Below are 19,987 nucleotides of genomic sequence, written 5' to 3'. Positions count from 1 at the left end.
TATCCGATTTTTTTTTTCTATAGTAGCTGTTCACATTGTTGTTTTAAATGTGGCCAATATCAGATGCTAGTGTGAACAGATCATGGTCCTGGACTGAACCACATGTGCAAAAGAACAATAAAAAGACGTCACGCAGCACGCTGTCATACGAAAGTAAACACGGAGAACATTAAAGTAAGCGTTTACAAGTTAATTTATAGTTTGATCTACTGCCAAAGTCAGCGAATTTAAGCGAAGGCAATATAAAAAACAAAGTGAGGATACGAAAAAAGAGCAGTTTTTAAACATTTATGATACGAGCCCTCATATTTTGCTTGTATGTAGAGCTGTCACCGTAATACATGAGCTCTGACACATCACTGTCCTTCCACTGACTACCTTTCGAAACTTTCTTGATAACGTCTGGTATGTAAAATCTGACTCCCGTGAGTGCAGAATTGTGACCAATGTGGATCTAGAGTGACTTAAATGTCGCATGAACTCCAAATATGACTGTGCAGACTGAGGTCGCATTGCAAAACATCTGACCTGTATAGGTTTAGGACCACATATGGAAGTGGCACAAATCAGAATTGAAAAGATCAGATTCCATGTGGTTTGTGTTCACACTTCATGAAACCCCATATCTGAGTCACATGTGAGCAAGATTTGGGTCACATTTACCTGCAGTCTGAAAGTATTCTTAGTTTAATAGTCTGACAGCCAGCTTTCTGTGCACCTGCGCTCGGAAAACCATATTTCAGAAGTAATGGCTTTAAAACGCATGCAAATAAACTTTCATGATGACAAAGAACTGCAATGTCACGTGAGCGTGAGATTATAATCAAAACCAAACAGATGTTTTGTTAGTTTTTGGCAGAGTATCCGAGGCACGAGCTGTAAAGGCACAGCGCTATTCTGAACCAGCGGCTCATTTACATTTAAAGATACATGCACGAAAAAAAGCATGTTTTTGCTTCAAATAAAAAATGGCCATTGACAACATGTTATAATAAATGATGGAGTATTTTGAGCTGAAACTTCACTGACACATTCTGGGAACACCTGAGACTTGTAAAAAGGGGCATAATAGGTCCCCTTTTAAGGTGTCTTCCATGTTTGTAGCATAAACAGTCGAGTTTGAGACTTAGAGTTAGGGAATTTGAATCTGGCTCTGAAATCTCTTTGAACGCTGTTCGTCTTCGTTCATTCTGGACGTTTTGCCAGTCACTAAATGTAAATATTTGATGAGGCGAGTGTCCACTGAAGGTGTCGGGGTGTCGGTTTGCAGTGATGGTTTCTTGTTTTCCTGCTTCTGGACATGCTTGTCATGTAATCCTTGATCAGTTGACCTGAACTTACATCATCTGTAAATCAACAGATATAAAATAAACTCATCCTAACCCAAGTCAGCCCGTAAACTCTCTAATTTAACACTGAATTGAACACTACAAGCGCTGTGTGGTCATGATATTGCAGTGCGTGACGTGCCACCATTCGGTCCAAGGTGTAAAGCTAGACAAGTTGTTCTAGTTAACTAATATTATGGAGTGATCTGCTTTTAGTTTAATCAGGACCATTGAATCAGGTCTCTCGCTCTGACTGCATGTCTGAATTATTTAGTGGTACACAGGAAAGGGAAGTCGCCACACTGCCATTCAAGAGTCGTACTTCTGTATTCGGACCTCTTTTGCTGGAAGCACGGTAATGTGTGATTATATAACTGAGTTAAAATCAAGGTTAAGTAATGCGCTTTGTCATGAAGCGCATGAAATCTAGGGCACCAATGGTGTGACAGTGCTGACAAATGTGATCGTTCTGTGACCTAGCTGACAGTGCTGTGGTGCCAAGTGGGTTTCAAGTTATAAGGGATAGAAGAACCTGCCAAATCTGGCCTAATTCAACCCGACCTCTGTAATGGAGCCTGATTCGGCATGGTTTGGATTGCAGAGTCACCTCTTCCCATTTTACGGTGACCTGAAAAAGTGTTGGTAAAGAACTAACATTGAGTGAGTGGCAGGCTACATTTATAGTGTACTAAGTTTCTTAAAACCACTATATTTCTGCATGTCCTGTCTAAACCTCTAGACGTTAAGAGTTACCAATACTTACATTGGGACCAAAGGTCTGAAACCACACCAAACGGCTTTTATTTAGGCCATGGACCTGTTGTTCAAAAGTAATTGGATTGGATGAAATCTTGAAAATTGGTTGTTCAAAAGAAGAAGAAAAAAGATTCTGAAAACGGATTAGATTACAAAAACCAATCGTGGGTTTTTTTTCTTTTTTTTTCTGGATCAAACCATCTTTGAGTTCTTCAGAACCTTTTAGTAAGATTGGGATACCTTTGATCCAAAAAACAAAACAAAACGGGATTATCATGATCCCAGCACACAGGTAAAAGGTATCCCAATCTGAATTTATCTAATTAAAAATGCAGCAAAAGCAGTAATAATTGTGAAATATCATTAAAATTATGGTTTTCTATTAGAATATATTTTAAAATGTAATGTATTCCTGTGATCAAACTGAATTGTCAGCATCATTACTCCAGTCTTCAGTTCAGGACTAAAGATGGCAATGTGCTGAAACGTTTGCTCTCGTTCATTTGTTTTTAATTCACTTTGCACGTTTTGCACTATGCAATCCAGAAAAACAAAGACAATGTTTGATAGACTTCTGTAGTCTGTTCTGAATTCAGTGTTTCCAGTCTTCAGTGTCAGATGATCCTTTCAGAAATCATTCATTTAATTAAAAAAAATCGAAAACAGTTGTGGAAACGAAACAGTGATACATTTTTTTATTTTATTCTTTGATGAATAGAAAGTTCTAAAGAACAGCATTTATTTGATATTTGAGATAATTACATTTTATAATATAATATCCATAAAATCCATTTTATTCAGAAATGAACATTTTTTGAAAATATTTTCAATACTGAATAGTATACACTTACTTGTTTAAAATGAACAAAATTTAAATAATGAGTAAATACATCATCAGTCCTCCTTCCTAAACGTGTTTGTGTCTTACCCTGATTTACTATTGTACGCCTATTATAAGTGTTTTTTATTTTAGACCTGTCAGGATGTTTTTTTGCCGGAAATTGTGAAAATCTCTCACCTGTTGACATGGAGCATCTAAATCCCCAGCCTCCGGTGAATCACACGTTTAAAAAAAATACCAGAACAGAGGAGAGAGTTTTTCAGAGGAAAAGGAGAACGAGACAGAGCTCGTAATAAAACAAGAATCAACATTGGCTTTGCTTTTCGGAGAGAACTGACGAATTTGAAACGTTGTAAAAGTGACGCAGAGATGATGGCGTTTTTATTACTCAACAGTAGAGAAAGGTGTTTAATTGAACAGATAAATTACCATATAGCTCTCTAACAGAGTTCACTGTAAAGCATTATCTATTGTGAAGGCTCATTTCATTATGGTTGTTGTAACGCTGTGCTGGAATTTATTTTTAAGGAAGTAACGTGTCTATTAACGGGTAAAGATACAGTAATGTCTTCAGCTAGTCAGTTTGAGATCCTTTCCATCTAAACTGGTTATATCTCTTAAGCCTAGTAGTGAATGTTTTATGATAACCATATTCATCCACAGTCACGCAGAACTGAAGCACAACCAAAACAATGTTCTTCTGCAAAATGCATGAAGTTTTATTTTTAACCACTAGAGGGCCAAAAGTTACATAGTGCACTTTTAAATATATTTTCAATCAACGTTTATCTTTCCGTTTGCCATCCTTGGATAATTGTTTTTGCACACAATGCATCCTAGGATGTAGACTTTAAAAAGGTCTTAAAAGTCATCATCACAATGTTGTTGCCTACAGTAACTTTTACAGAACTGACACAGGGTCAAGCAAATGCCATTGAAATGAATGGAAATATTAAGGGTATTATACCGATCTTTAAGGGCAGCTCGCTAAGGTTTGGGAACAGAGCTTGGATCTCACACATGGTCTCAGAATGATCTGAAAGCAATCAGGAAAATCATCAAACAACAGACAAAAGATCTTGCACGCATCATGACTGCATTTATTGATGATCATATCAGCAGTACAGATGAGCAGGCATAAAACGTTCAGAGGATTGACCTGCAACACCTCCATCCTCAGTGGAATGTGCATTTAACTTGTTAACAATGTCTTAAACGCTTGAATCTTCACAAGCACAGAGCACCAACAGTTTACAGCACCACCAGGCTCCCATGAGCCACACACCAACACAATATTCACGTTTGATCCATATTTTCATATGACTGTAATTAAAAAACATTAACTAGAAAACCCTACCACAAATACAGTGCAGATAACCCAAGTCTATCTTATATTCTGTGTAACAACTTATAAAAAATCTAGTTACGGTTGTGTTTTGTTAAGAATAATTTTTTTTTATTTATTAAAATAACAATAGTTGTATGGAAACTAAACTAGATCTTTTATAAACCCAAAATGCTGATGCTGCTGACTCCTTTGGATTTTTTATAAAAAAATGTTTACCTAAAATATTTTACTTGCATTTCATCACAATACTAAAAATGATTCACTGGATGACAAGAACTATTTAAAAAACATCCAGTATTAAGGGTTGGAGAATGAAGTTATTAATACATACTGCTTAAAGTACCATTTCTCTTCTTTTAAAACAGCTTGTTAAGTCAAAGTCATTTACTTTTTGCATTTTTGTTACTTTACAAACTTACACCTTTTTGGTGCATTTAGAATTATGAATATTTTGCTTATAGCACTGCAGGAAAAATAAACAGCTTGAATGAAAAGCTTGTATGACAATATTCACCGAATGAAAACGAATAATCAACAAAAGTAGCAGAGAAAAAAAAAAGTGTTAAAATTCTCAGTTTATGTTGAGATGTTAGTGATGTTATTTGCTTAGTGAAGCCATTTTAGCAAAAAAAAAAAAAAAAACCTGAGATCATAACTCTCTGAAATCAAATATATGTTCTCAATTTTTCATGCAGCCTAATAATATGCTGTATAATAATATTTTGGGTTAATCTGTTAAAAAATTCTATATAAACTGATTCATACATTCACAAATTATTGTATTACAGGGTTTCTGTGGATCTTAAAAAGGTCTTTAAAAGTCTTAATTTGCGCTTACACAAATGAAGGCCTTAAAAGGGTCTTAAATCAGAGCAGAAAGTCTTAATGGCATTAAATGTAGCATGCATTGCAAATAATAACTTCCTCAATATGTTTGTCCTGTTTTCCACAACACAAATATCTAAACATCTTTAAATCAAGATACAGTTACTTGAGATGCAAATGTAAAAGGAAGTCTGAGCAAAATGAAGTGAGTTTATGCATAAAACTAGGACTTATTTTGTCATTTTGAATCTCCAGTAAATGCATCTTGATTTAGGAATCTTAAAACATTTGCACTGGAAAAAGACAAAAATATTGAATATTGAAAAATGTACATTCATTAAACCTGCAGAAACCCTATATTGACTTAAGGTTTGTGCAAAGTAAGTTCATAAATCTACACTCATTTAAGAAATGCAGGTCAGTGGAACAACAACAAAACAAGTTTTTTAAAAGTTGAACTACTTTTAACTTGAGAGGTGCATTTTTACAATGGCGTGTCAAGCGTGAGATGCGAAATCAAAAATTAAACTTGTCCTTTTAGCTCGTGTTTACACAGAAAACAATGGAAAAGCACCGCAGTGGAATGGAAAAACATGTTCCCCTTATACTGTGAAAACGTTAATGTTCATCAGACAGTGGTCACATGACACATCAGATAAAAACTACTGTTTTTAATGAATAACCTGAATATTAGTCTGTACATGCAAAGGTTTTGCTCCCTTCATGGCAGTTTCAACTGATCCATGATTTTTAAATAATGGTTCTGTAAAAACAGGTGTCTTGCTATGTGTTCAACCAGTTCTTGACTGGTAAAAACCTGTCAAAACGCACCGTTTTGGGTTAAAAAATAATGACATAAAATTTTCCAAAATAAGTGCAATAAACAATACATAGGTTAACCGTCTAACTGATGATGAATCCTGTAACTAAAGCTTGATGTGTCCGGATGCATTTCGTGATGCACTTTGAAACAAATGGAGGGAAACATGCCCAGGATTATTTTGTTCAAGTAAAAACCTCATATTTTCATATATTTGAGAGGGACGTCTGCATTTCTAGAGCACCGTGAACCCTGCCTGCAGCAAGTCCAGTAGTTTGCGCTTTTGGTCGATGACCCAAGCCTGACCTCTGCAAGTGTTACATCATACAAGTGACACAACACTGCTTACGGATGGAGCGCAGGGAGCAGCGACCCAACAGCTTGAGTTTCTCACAGAAAAGTGTCGACATGCTGTTTTTCTTGCAAACCAGACCTGCAAAGAAGAGGGAAAAGAAAACAACAACACAAATATTTAAGGGGCTTTAAAAAATAAACTATAAAGACATGGAGCAGCTCATTACCATAAGTGATCTATGGTAGCACACAGTGTCTTGGGTAAAGAGATCAATTGTTGGTCTCTTACACAAAAAAAGATTTCATACAATGGTTTCAACAATATTTTACAGAAAGAAAGCACACTTTTGAAGCAAACCATTTTACAAAAATAAGTTTTCACAAAAATAACAATAAGTAAACTTTCTGGAGTGACTACCGCATTAAGGGCGTTCACACTAGTATTGCACTTCGGTTCACACTTGGGTTTGCTTGATTCATTTGGTACGGACCAAAAAAAAAACCCAAAAAACATTTAGTCCTGGTTCGCTTAGCGTTTACACTGGCATTTTAACACTGAACCTAAAGGCACAGGGATATGTTCACAACCTGATTGGTCGGCTTTTATGACATGGAATTTACAGAACATCCAAAACAATGCTGTGTTCTGGGATAAATGTGCTCGTTGTATGTGCGTAGCTACATATGATGGTATTTTGACCAGCTGAGGACTCGTGAAGAGCTTATAAAATGTATAAAGGAGTCAAAACAGCGGCAGGAATCCCTCCATCACACACACAAACGCAGATCTACTGGTTCTGATGCCTGTCCTGAACTGTGATGGACAACCTCGCGATTATTACGAGAAAAAACAGGTATGCTTGAGCACTCTGTCCTTTTTAGGGTCGCATCTTATGACATCATGTTCCGTTTTTGGTTTGTTTATGTCTTTGGTTTGTGTTGCGTTCATATTTTATCCAAACCGCATCAGAGATCGTTTGGAAGCGGAGCGAGACCCATCTTTTCAGCGTCTCGGTCCGCTTGTTTGGTGACACCAGGCTTCAGATGGCAGCGTTCACACTTATTCAAATGAACCGCACTTACAGAGCAATCGCACCAGGGTTCATTTTAATCAAACCAAACATGACAGTGAATAGAGGAGTGAATCTCTTGCGTTCCGTGTGTGTACGGAACACGACTCACTTCCAAAATGACAGATGATTGACAGTATGGTAACCATAGCAATGTTCTATTGTCTTGTGTGTTTGGTATCATCTATCTTTTTGACTGAAAAGTAATATCACAGCAACTAAAGACTTATGTTCTGTAATTTTAAACAGTCTACTGAGGCATCATGTTCTGTTTATGTTTGTAAGGCTTGAAGTGTTGCCATGTACACTTATTATACACGTTTTGAGACTTGTTAACGCTTGGCTCATAAAGCGATCCAGTTTATGGAGTTATTAAAGTAGGCAGATGCAGGTCGCAATATTTAGGTCTTGTTTCCAATAGAAAGCATTTAACTGCAGTGTATAGTGGATCATGCTGATAGTTAATGTAATGAACTAAACCTGTGGTTCCTCCGTTTGGGAACTTCATACATCCACTAAAAATCAACAAAACACCAGCTGATTAAAAAATAATGAGCAAAAATGATGAAGAAAAAATAAGAGTGAAGAGAATATCTTGCAGTATTTGTTTGATATTTTGTTATGCAATGACATTCAAGCACTATTAAGTGTCCAAACATATTTAGGGGACACAGTATGCTAATCATAAATTATGAAACAAACAAGACGGGATATTATTTAACTGAGTTTACCTAAATCAGTTTTACAGTCCTCTGGGTTGCAGTTCTGCACACTGTCAGGTTTATTGTTATTTGCACACAGTGACGTCTTTTCTTCCTCGCCGGACTCCTGGTTCACGCACCTCACCGCTCTCTTCTGAACCCCTCCACCACAACTTCTGGAGCACTGTCAATCAATAAAAACCGTGATGACATCATGGGTGCACAGGGAGGGATCATGTATACCAACTTTTGTCCAATAAAATGTTCTCTGGAATAGAGGACGTCCCGCCCACACGATCATAAATACCACAAACTTCAGACTAGGAATAACAAGTCGCAAATCATGGATTGTAAGCTAATTAACTAATGTTAACAAAAGGAACCTTATTGTAAAGTGTTATCGAAGTCTCTTATGCTCACCAAGGCTGCATTTATTCAATCAAAATTACAGTAAAAACAGTAATATTTCTGAAATATTATTACATTAACTTGAAATAACTGTTTTCTATGTAAATATATTTTAAAATGTAATTTATTCCTGTTTTCAAAGCTGAATTTTCAGCATCATAACTCCAGTCTTCAGTGTCACATGATCCTTCAGAAATTATTATAATATGCTGATTTGCTGTTGAAGAAACATTTATATTTATTATCATTGATGAAAAAGTTGTGCTTCACATTTATGTGGAAACCGTAATAATTTTTTTTCATGATTCTTTGAAGAATAGAAAGTTCAAAAGAACAGAATTTATTTGAATTAGATTTTTTAACTTCATAAATGTCTTTAGTGTCACTTTTGATCAGTTCAATCAGAATCAGATTTATTCAAGTGTGCGCAAACACACAAGGAATTCGTTTTTTTAATGCATCCATGCTGAATAAAATCATTCCTTTAAAAAAAAAATATATTACGAATAGTGCATTAACACATTGCATTCATCATGATCTCAAGCCAAACACCACATTTCCTCTTTTGTATAAATGAAGAGTGAGGTGCAGTGTTTTACCTGACCCCAGGCTCTGGACGCCCAGCCGGTGCAGGGCTGCAGACGACAGGACTCAGTGCTGGAGGGTTTGAGCGTGATGTTGCAGCGCTGATACTCGGGGCAGTGCACAAGTCTTTCCTTCACTCCCTGACCACAACTTTTAGAGCACTGTCAATCACAGATGAAAAACATTTATCTAGACTAGATGTGTTGATATACGGTAATACGATATATCATAATAACAACGTGCATGACTTCAAAAAGTTTCAAACTTTAACATTTTAATCTGGAATAAAACATGCCCTAGAGAGAGACTGAAAATGTTATTTTATACATTATTTTTGTGTATTGTTTTATTGTATTTCAATGTTCAGAGTTTTTTTGTTATAAGAAAAAAGTTATTAAACCTGTTAGGAGGTCAACACTTACGGTTTGTAACTTAATTGAATAAAAGCTTCAGCAATTATCATGATATGAAAATTTGATACCGTCACATGCCTTATCTAGACTAGACAATTTCCTGCAATGTAACATTAAGTCAAGTCAAGTCACCTTCATTTATATAGCGCTTTTAACAATATAGATTGTTTCAAAGCAGCTTTACGGTGATAATAGGAAATTAAAGTAACAGAGATTGTTTAGGCTTTACAGCAGATCTAGAATAAAGTTATTGTCCAGCTAAAGTTAGTTTTGATTGATTCACTTTCGTCGCAAAGATCATTAGTTATTAACTTGCTAACATGACACCGTTTTAAAAGGAAAACCCTTAACGCGCTCCGGCCCGCTCATTCACACAACAACAGAGGCTCGAGAACGCAAACCTTTAAAGGAACCATATGTAAGATTGTGGCCAAAACTGGTACTGCAATCACTTTCAAATTACTGTAGAGCGGTGTATCCCCTCCCCCTCCCCCCTGACTCGAGGTTGCCAGATAGGCTGGCATTTTTTATCCGACACGTTTGTAGCTGCAGCTGTGGTAACTAGAGCAGAGCTGGCAACCCGGATGCCGAAACACTACTGACTTCGTGATTGGTAGATAGGTGGAGGGTGAAGCATCAGGCCAAAACACAACATGACAACATCAACATCAGTTGAGGGCTGCAACTTCACTTTTAAATGACAATATCCTGGCCGGACTACAGTTGGCAGTGATATAAGTATTTGAAATGAACATGATTTCTTAATGTCTAGTGACATCAGGGCCATTTTATGATTAACTGAAATACATTTCTTACATACGGTTCCTTTAAATGAAATTTTTTTAAAACCGTTATCATCTCCGCACGAACTTCAAAAACGCGAATCCGCGAAACCGCTGACGGCCCGCACATGCGTACTACGTGTTCAGTCTATAGGTATGCACGTTTGAATATAAATGTGCGCAGGCGTGTAGTCCTTCTTTACAAATTGACCACACCAAATTACTTGCCTGGCCTTAAATATTCATAATACAGAATTGTTTGTCGCTTCTGCGTATCCATGTGAACTGGAATAATTTTGACAACGTTTTATCTGTACAGAGGTGAAGGGAAGGAGGCCTTCACAGGAGAGAGACTAGTTGACACTTCAGGACTGCGTTGTCGCCGTGTCCAGGCGCAGGTCCTTCATCAGGTCTGGATCCGGCGGACACATTAGTGTGTGCATCCTCAGTTTAGTACCTCTCCCCAGGGCGAGTACGTCCACTGCAGGCAGGGCCGGCTGGTGCAGGGCAGACTGCTGGGTGGTTTATATGAAAGAGCCTGACAGTGAAACGGCCTCAATGGACGTCCGCTCTGAGTGTTGATGCACTGCACTTCTCGATGCTTCATATCAGTCACACAGCCTTCAGGACACTAAAGAGAGGGAGATCTCACGGTTCAGAACAGCATACAGTAATTCAGGTTTCGCTTGAAAACGTGGCTTTACCTTGGTCCAGTTGCCACTCTTCCAGATGGCGCAGGGTCGCAGGTTGCATCGTCGGGCAGGTTCTGGCTTCTTCACACTGGCACAATCTTCCTCACGCTCTGAGCTGCAGGTTACAGACCGCCACACTGCTCCAAGACCACACGTAGTGGAGCACTGAAGAAAAAACACACATTAGAGACTAGAGTCTTAGTTAGTAGTACTGCATAACTGCATTTTATTACCTCAGATGGACGTGGGTTACTCTAGTGATTCAAGCGTAAATAAACAGGTACACTAGTTTGGGGTCAATGTTCAAAAGTTTGGGGTAAGTATCATTTTTTATATATATATATATATATAAATAAATGTACTACTTTTATTCTTAAAATGATCAAAAGTGATCATTTTCTATTTATCAAAAAATCCTGGAAAAAAAGTCTTGTTTTCTCAGAAATATATCAAAATTGAGTTTGTGCTTAAAACAAGAAAAAATACATTTCCAACGGGGTAAGAAAACTAAAATGAATTCAAAAAGAAAGAAATAATTACCAATGGGGTAAAAAACAAACAAACTTTTTTTAGCAGATATTTTTTTCCCCCATTTTAGGCATAAACTCACTTAATATTTATATATAATCATCAGAAAAAGACTTAATATCATGCAATTTTGCTTCTCATGTAAATATATCTTGATTCAAGAATATTTAGATATTTGTACTGAAAAACAAGACAAAAATACTGAGATTCTGAAATACTGAAATTCATGAGAACAACAACAGCATCATGCCATTCAAAGTCTAAAACCTAAACTTCCCTAAACCTTTAACACAATTATTTTGCTGCAACACAAGCATTGCCGTTTCTTTCTGGAAATGCACATCTAGTTATAATTCTTTGCAGGTATTGCAGTGAGAGGCAGATGATCACCTTAGACATCGACTAATTAAAGGTATAGCGGAGGATGTTTTACTTCCTGGTGGGTAACCTATACTATTGGTCCTCCTAATTGTCAATCATTCTGGTGAATCAATCAAACTTTTCAAAAAGTGGAGAGGGCGGGTCTTATCTAAAATTTGGAAAGATCCTCCGCTATACCTTTAAGTTTTCATTCTTACATCACTCCAGTTGCCAACTTCCCAAAACGCACTCCTCCTGATGGGATCTCGTGCATTCAGGTTCCCATAGTCATCGGTGGTGTTCGCCGTCTCCGGCCTCTGCCTGAGAGCTTTAGGTGCCTTGCCTTTGTAGGGACCTTTCAATGTGTGTGAGGCCTTCCTCAGTATCTTCACTGTAGGAAAAGTTGCTTGGGGACTTTGAGTATTTAAATGTGGCACTTTGGGTTTTGGGGTGGTATTTAGTTCAAATGGGCTTGTTTTAGTGCATTGATGTGTTGTGAGATCAATGTATTGGGTTCTACTGGTAGAGGTTGGATTTGTTGTGTCAATGATAGTATGCACTGGCGCTCGGGTTGTGGTTGGTCGGACAGTGGATGTGGGGACTTCTTCAGGAGTGCTGGTAAACATATCATCACGACGTGCTCTTTCTTCTCCGGTTGGATCTTCTACTATGTAATCATAACCCGTTGTGTAGCTTTTATCCGGAGGCTGCAGGTCTGTGCTTCCCTCCTCGTCCTCAGGAGTTCCCCGGTCATTGGTATTTGTGGGATCCGCTCCCCGACCATCATTGTCTTTGTGACCATCCCTCACCAAGATAAAGTCTTGGTCATCTTCATGGATGATGTCAGATGTTGTGGATGTTGGGGAAGTGTTGGTGTGTGTCGTAATGGGAGTAGAGGTGTTTGGAGGAACGATAGTGGTGCTATATCCTGGTGTTTGGGTGCCGGGGGCCTGCGTTGGGATTTTAGGAGGGACTCTAGGTCGGAACCGTGGTTTGCAGCTCTGGAGGTTACAGAAGTTTGTGGAACGAGGTCGACTGGAAGGGTTGCACTGGCTGGGTTGTTTTGCAACACACTTGACGGTTCTGGACTGTATTCCTCCATTACAAGACAGAGAGCACTGCGGGACGACAATCATATATATTCCAGTAACACAAAAATGAAATAATATGACAATGCAACTAATTACTACGCAAAAGTGACATATAAATATGTGCATGCATGAATGAGATTTGACAGGCAAAAGATCTTCATTGAAAAAAACAACAACTTGATCTATCTACAAGCACATATACCTGTACAGACACCAGTTTTATGATACTTTTATCATGATTTTATGATTTTACTGTGATTTTAGGCCTTTTAAAGTCAAAGTAAAAGTCAAAATAAGGGTAAAAGTTTTCCTTTAAATCCTGAACAATTCCAAACAATCCGCAAAACATGCAACTGTTGCGGAGACCTTAAGGGTCAAGGTGATGGAAAAAATATGAGATGGTAGGAAACATTATATTTCAGTGCTAAAATTTTGTGAGCGAATGCAAAAGCATTGATATATAATTCCCATTTCCATTTTTTTTGCAATTCCCATGTCCCTTTAGGGGCTCTTATAAAGCTCTTACATAAAGAACATCAATCAGGTTAATTTACAATAAAACAGCCCACCTCGCTCCAGTTCCCCACAGTCCATTCCGACCCACACGGTACATCTCGGTTGCAAGGTAAGACAGTTTTGGATTTGGGCAGCTGCTTACAGTCCCCAGGGTGCAGAACGCGTTCCTCTCCGGCCACCGTACGCACACACAGAATGGTGCGCTTTCTCACTCCGGTTGGACCGCATGTAGCCGAGCATGTCTGCCATCCTCCCAGCCACCACCTGAAGTCAGCGAGGGTTTAGGCCAGTGTATCTCAACCTTTTTGACTTCAAGGCCCCCCATAGACCTTAGCCAGGTTAGATGCCATATTAAATTTAACACGGATGGATGTGAGGCTGTGAGGGATAGACTTACAGCCTGAGGAGCCCCTAAAGGGACATGGTGAAGAAAAAAAATATGCGATGGGAGTTAAAATTATTTGGCAATGCTTTTGCATTCTCTCCCCTGAGAAACTTCTTTCTTGGGGGAACGCAAAAACATTGATTTTTCCTCCCATCTCATATTTTTTTTTCCACTCAGGGGCTCCGTAACAGCCTTTACAATTGCGTACACTGAATAAAGATCCTAGATCATGTAATTTTTACAACTCAATTTTTACAAGCTGAATAAACGCTATGTTTTAAACAACAGTATAATCCATTGAACGCAATGTATTCTATCCCTCACAGTCTTGTTTTCATTCCTGTCAAAAATTAAACATGGCGCTACCCTGATTAAGGTCTATTAAACATACCACACACTGCAGAAATAATAAATAAGTCGGGTATGGTGATGTGCTCTTCTGAACATTTTTTAAAGGAACACGACGACTTTTTGGGACTTTAGCTTATTCACCGTATCCCCCAGAGCTAGTTAAGTCCATAAATACCCTTTTCATCTCTGTGCGGGCCGTAACTCTATCTGACGCACCCACCACTAGCCTAGCTTAGCACAAAGACTGGAGGTAAACGGCTCCAGCTAGCATACTGCTCCCAATAAGTGACAAAATAACGCCAACATTTTCCTATTTGCATGTTTTTGTATGATTACATGATTTGTATAGTCACAGCATGTACAAATAACAAGGTCACATGAGAAACATCCATCTTCTAACCGTATACATACTGGGAACTATATTCTCAGAAGGCGAAGCACTGCTACTTGGGCGGAATGATTAGCACTGAAAAGCACTGTTGTTACTTCCATCAACAAAACCAACGTGGCTAGCTAGCTAGTAGCTAGTATCGAGCAAATCACTCCGCAGAAGTAGCAGTGCTTCGCCTTCTGAGAATATAGTTCCCAGTAGGTATTAGGTTAGAAGATGGCTGTGTCTCATGTGACCTTGTTATTCGTACACGCTGTGACTATACAAATCACAACATGTAAATAGGAAAATGTTGGCGTTATTTTGTCACTTATTGGGAGCAGTATGCTAGCTGGAGCCATTTACCTCCAGTCTTTGTGCTAAGCTAGGCTAGCGGTGGGTGCGTCAGACAGAGTTACGGCACGCACAGAGATGAGAACGGTATGTATGGATTTAACTAGCTCTGGGGGATACGGTGAATAAGCTAAAGTCCCAAAAAGTTGGCGTGTTCCTTTAACACATAGCCATTATTTATACATTACCGTACCTTGCAGGGCAGTCCATGTTCTTGCACTTGCGTTTCTTGTCATCAGGACGGGTACTGGGGTCACATAGTGTTTCTTCAACCACGCCAACCTCTGCCTCGAAACAGCGCACAGGTTGATGCTGCTCACCTATACAGAGAGAAAAAAAATCAGACCTATCAGCTTTCAAAGATATCTAAATGATGGGAGAACATTGCAAACAACACCATAAACCCAGTTACTACTGCGATTCAATTGTTTGGAACCAAAAACGAGTCAATTTAAGTATGGACTGTAATGAAAAGTAAAGAAAATCTCCATACCAAACCCACAGGTGGTGCTGCAGTCAGTCCAGGCTCCGTATTTCCAGATATATTCAGGTTCCAGAATATCGTTCCCCAGCGTGCGACTCCTCTTAATGGTGTACTCATACTTGACACCAGGATTCAGCTCTTGGAACAACAACTGAACATTTCAAATTAAAACAAAAACATCTATCATTTAATCGCAGTATTCAAGAAATCATCTTGTTCTGCAAGTGCCGCCAGTCTAAGACGCAACGGCTTTATTTGTCATGCTATTTTTCATGCTTTCTCACATAAATAAATAAAAAACACTCTTTGTGCCTGCCCCGATAATTAAATTGTTTTTCACCAGAGAACTGAATTAAATCAAAACCCGGTATTCTAACAAAAATGCTTTCTGGGCAAATTGGCCATTGGTTCATTAAACAAATATTGTAGGTTCACTACAATTGATTACCAAAGTAAAACCACAGACTCTTTACTCAATGTGTTAATACAAACAAAAATTGTATTTCCGGTTGTTTTTAAATGAAAGTCTATGTGGCAAAGCTCAAGAATAAAAGCCAAAATACACACTGCTTTGAACGTATACAACAGGGATTAAATTGCAAATGGCTTCACATTTTTATGTACCATGTATGAGAATGGTGCTATAAAATCATTTGCCAACCTTTTCTGTTCTCAACAGAAATATCTGTGCCAGAAAGGGATGTGATGCAACTACCCATAAACACTATTTTAATTATCATTATCTAATTATAGTTTTTTAGCCTTACATTTCCTTACTACAACTTACTTTCAGAATTTCTTGAACTTCTTTAAATGTAAGTGCACATTTTTTTCTTTGTTTTTATAAACCTGACGGTGTCTATAGAGTTTAAAAGATGTTGAACCTGGAAAACTCCTTTGGTATATGTGCATTTAGGCAGATCACATGTTTACGTGCGTGAGGGTACCTGGATCCGGACAGGTTCAGTTGTCGGTCCTGCAGAGGTGAGATTCTCCATGTTTCCGCTCCGCTCGTAGTTAAACTTTGTGCCACCTGCCTCATACTCTCCGTTCCACTGAATGATGTAATTCCCATTGAGGTAATACTCATCCGAATCAGCCGCTCGGATCGCAAGGAAATTCCCAGCCTCTTCTACTTCCTGTATGAAGATATCCCGAGCTCCCTTAGGAATCAAAACCAGGTCCATGTAACCTAAATCACATGATCTCACTTATAAACCATATAAGACATCATTCAAACATTGGAGTTTCAACAAACAGTACATTCATCTGGACATGTTGTACATTTGTTAAATGTAATTTAAACTCAAAAATATATAAATATACATATAAATATATAATTCATGTGTGCTACACACCAAATCCATCTTGCTTTACAAAGTTCTCCTTCACCGTCTCACAAGTGGATCCATCACCGAGACAAACGCCACAGCTGTCCTCTTTAGCATTAGAATTAATGCCAAAATCACAACCCACCTCCTGGAGAAAGATTACACAAACACATGCACATACAAACACACACAATATATAGTTGTTCTCTATGGCACAAAAACATAATTTACTTTTCTCATAACATGAAAGGTCAATATTAGGAGACAAAAAAAAAAAAAAGCACCTACTTGCGGTTGACCAACCATGTGTTTGTAAAAACAACAATTAAAGGCATAATTCACTCAAAAATGTAAATAATGTAAACATTTTATGTCGTTCCAGACCTGTATGATTGGCTTTCCTAAGGCAGAACAGTGAGTATGATGACAGAATTAAATTTTTTGAATGAAATATTCCTTTAAGGTTGATTTTCCTGTAATATATACTATTGTTCAAAATTTTGGGGTCAGAAACATAATTTTTTTGTCTGTGAGAAAGAAAGTTAAAGTAATCAAAAGTGACAAAGACATTTATATTGTTATAAATATTTCTAAAGGAAAATATATATTTCACAATATTACTGTTTTTGATCAAAATAATTGCAGCCTTGGTGAGCATTTTTATTTTATTTTATTTGTTTTATTACAGTTTTTCTCAGTCGCTTTGGTGCATTTCTCACAACATTTACATTTGCACAACAGTTAGTTCAACCTCCACAACATTTAGTCATTTGTGCACATCATAGTAGCAGTTTCTCATTCCTTCCAACAAATTGCAAATGCTTTTGGACATGCATCAATTGCTTTCATACAACTCTCTGCTGTTTTATAACATTATCATTTGCTTATGTCATGTCAGTCAAAATTAACTATACTTGTGAATGCTGAATAGTCATTCCATATAAAACTAATAGTCCTCATTTCATTGCTTGAGTCATTACATACAAAAATGTTGAACTAGTTGTCAAAATCTGTCAAGCAAATTTTACAAATTTTTAAAAATCTTTTTAAAAAACATTTTTTTTATGTCTCCTAAATTGAACAATTTCTCTCAGGTGAATCTCAGCTTTCACTGATGAGAAGGGGTGTGTGAAGCATTAGTTGCAACCAATGATCTGGATGTGCATGAATGATTACAGTACTATGTATGTTGTATGTTCAGTTCCAATATGTACTGCAATATTGTTTACAGTGTTGCACAGCTCTACCCAAAGGGAGTTTATGTTTGTTGTAAATAAGGGTGTATTTGTTCTTTTGCACAATGCTGTGAACAAATTTGAATTGCAAAGAGCATATGCAGTAAAAATGTGAAACATACATATTCAGTGTCTTGTACTCAGTTACCTCACTAAATACAGTAATGTGTAACTTTACTGTATTTTTCAAATGGCTGTGCAAACAGTATATAGTGCTGTCTTGAGCATTTTCAGGTAGTGTCACCAAGATCTGACTTTTTTGCATTGGAAAACACTTACAGAGTAAACTGTCATAATGAAAACATGACAAAGCCATTTGACTATCTTGTTCATAAACAATGGTGTCAGGACTTTTCATCTTGATGACACTGACACTTTCATTGACATGAATACTTGCTTTTGAGGAATGAGCTATCCATTTTGAGCAAGTGACATGCTTTTGCAGGTTATCAACTATGTTTTGCAGTTTGTACTAATTGTTTTGAGAACTGCATTAACTGTTGTGCAAATGTAAATAGTGATGTGAGAAATGCACCAAAGTGACTGAGAAAAACTGTAAAAATCTTACCAACCCTAAACTTTTGAATGGTAGTGCATACAGTTCAAAATGAAGCTGAAAAGAACATTGAACAAGAATAATGCAGAAAAAAAGTTGTTAGTGAAGCTTGTGCACCACAGATGCAGCTTGGATCATTTAATGTGTAATGACATTCAGACATGTGAATGTGTCACTAAATACTTTGTTATACACTGATATACACAGCTGTAGAACACAGACAAAACACCAATACACAAGCACAATTGGGTTGAGTAAGACATACCCAGCCACACTACCTTGCACACACCATTGACACAGACGTTCCTGCTGTTGTTGTTCATGAAGCAGGGCGTTCCATCTGTGACTGCATCCAACATCTTCTCAGAAAAGTCCTCATCCACAGGCTTGCAGTGTAACTCGCATGGACGCGCTGTGAGAGAGAGAGAGACAGGCCTGCTATTTACGGTATGATACAGTGAAGAATTTGAAAGTATCATAAAACTATGTACCGTTCAAAGTTTGAGGTCAGTGAGATTTTATTTAATGTTTTTTAAAGAAGTCTCTTATACTCATCAAGGCTGCGTATATTTGATTAAAAATACAGTAAAAACAGTAATATTGTGAAATATTATTACAATTTAAAACAAGTGTTTTCTATGTTCATATATTTTAAAATGTAATTTATTCCTGTGATTCAAAGCTGAATTTTCAGCATCATTACTCCAGTCTTCAGTGTCACATGATCCTTCACAAATCATTCTCAAATGCTGATTTGATGCTCAAGAAACAATTTTTACTATTATAAAGGTTGAAAACAGTTGTGTGGCTTTATATTTTTGTGGAAAAAATGACATGATTTTTTCAGGATCCTTTATCCTGAATATAAAGGTCCAGGTAACCGCATTTATTTGAACTAATATAAATCTTTTGTAACATTATAAATGTCTTTACTGTCACTTTGGATCAATTTAATGTGTCCATTCTGAATAAAAATATTAAAACAAAAATCTTACTGACTCCAACCCTTTGATAAGTAGTTTAGGCATAGATACTATTCTATACCATAGTACTGCCTGCCACAGAACTTTTTTTTGTAAATCTAAGTTAAAAAGACTCATAAAAACCATATAAAGTTTATATTTAATAGATATTGTTACCATGCAAACATCAAATAGTCTTTAGGCTATAATCTACAATCCAAAATTCCTGCTGTGCTCCAACTGCTTAAACATAGCAACAATGACTAAACATTTGTGTCAGGAACCCACACACCTCTAAAGCTGGCTAATAAAAGTGTGGCATTCTTGAAAGTGAACCAACAAACTCTATAAAGCTGTAAGCAGCCACGTGTAAGGAGTTTTATGTTAATGTCAACAGGCCTCGACCCGCCGCAGCGTGCATTAACTCAGTGTCTTGGCTCAGCTGTTCAGTTGTAGAGAGCACATGTTTTCATTTCTCAAGACTTCAGGGTAACAAACATTAAGATCTGTAGAAAGTTGTGTTTATTCAAACAGTTCTTGAGAAGAAATATGATCAACGAAGCAGGGATGGTGGCTTACAGGCCCCAAAAATGTCAACTAG

At 37.4% G+C, this 19,987-nt stretch overlaps 1 protein-coding gene across 2 annotated transcripts in view; it reads right to left on the bottom strand.

Moving 5' to 3' along the window:
• Positions 1–4,001: 4,001 nt before the first annotated feature.
• Positions 4,002–19,987, bottom strand: part of LOC309499676 (A disintegrin and metalloproteinase with thrombospondin motifs 12-like) — a 38,075-nt gene continuing 22,089 nt past the window's right edge. For both annotated transcript variants that reach the window (XM_082171047.1, XM_082171048.1), the window contains exons 13-24: positions 18,703–18,836; positions 16,661–16,781; positions 16,250–16,494; positions 15,312–15,453; positions 15,012–15,138; positions 13,412–13,622; positions 11,970–12,869; positions 10,876–11,028; positions 10,629–10,802; positions 8,991–9,137; positions 8,014–8,167; positions 4,002–6,351 (exon numbers count right to left, since the gene is read on the bottom strand). In XM_082171047.1, coding sequence (XP_082027173.1) covers positions 6,236–6,351; positions 8,014–8,167; positions 8,991–9,137; positions 10,629–10,802; positions 10,876–11,028; positions 11,970–12,869; positions 13,412–13,622; positions 15,012–15,138; positions 15,312–15,453; positions 16,250–16,494; positions 16,661–16,781; positions 18,703–18,836 — 2,624 coding nt within the window. In that variant the 3' untranslated portion in view covers positions 4,002–6,235. The remainder of the gene's footprint in view (positions 6,352–8,013; positions 8,168–8,990; positions 9,138–10,628; positions 10,803–10,875; positions 11,029–11,969; positions 12,870–13,411; positions 13,623–15,011; positions 15,139–15,311; positions 15,454–16,249; positions 16,495–16,660; positions 16,782–18,702; positions 18,837–19,987) is intronic.

The sequence above is a fragment of the Leuciscus leuciscus genome (assembly GCF_965113295.1).
Source record: "Leuciscus leuciscus genome assembly, chromosome: 5".
Classification (NCBI taxonomy): domain Eukaryota; kingdom Metazoa; phylum Chordata; class Actinopteri; order Cypriniformes; family Leuciscidae; genus Leuciscus; species Leuciscus leuciscus.
The sequence above is the reverse complement of the archived record's forward strand: the minus strand, read 5'-3'. Positions and strand labels throughout refer to the sequence as shown.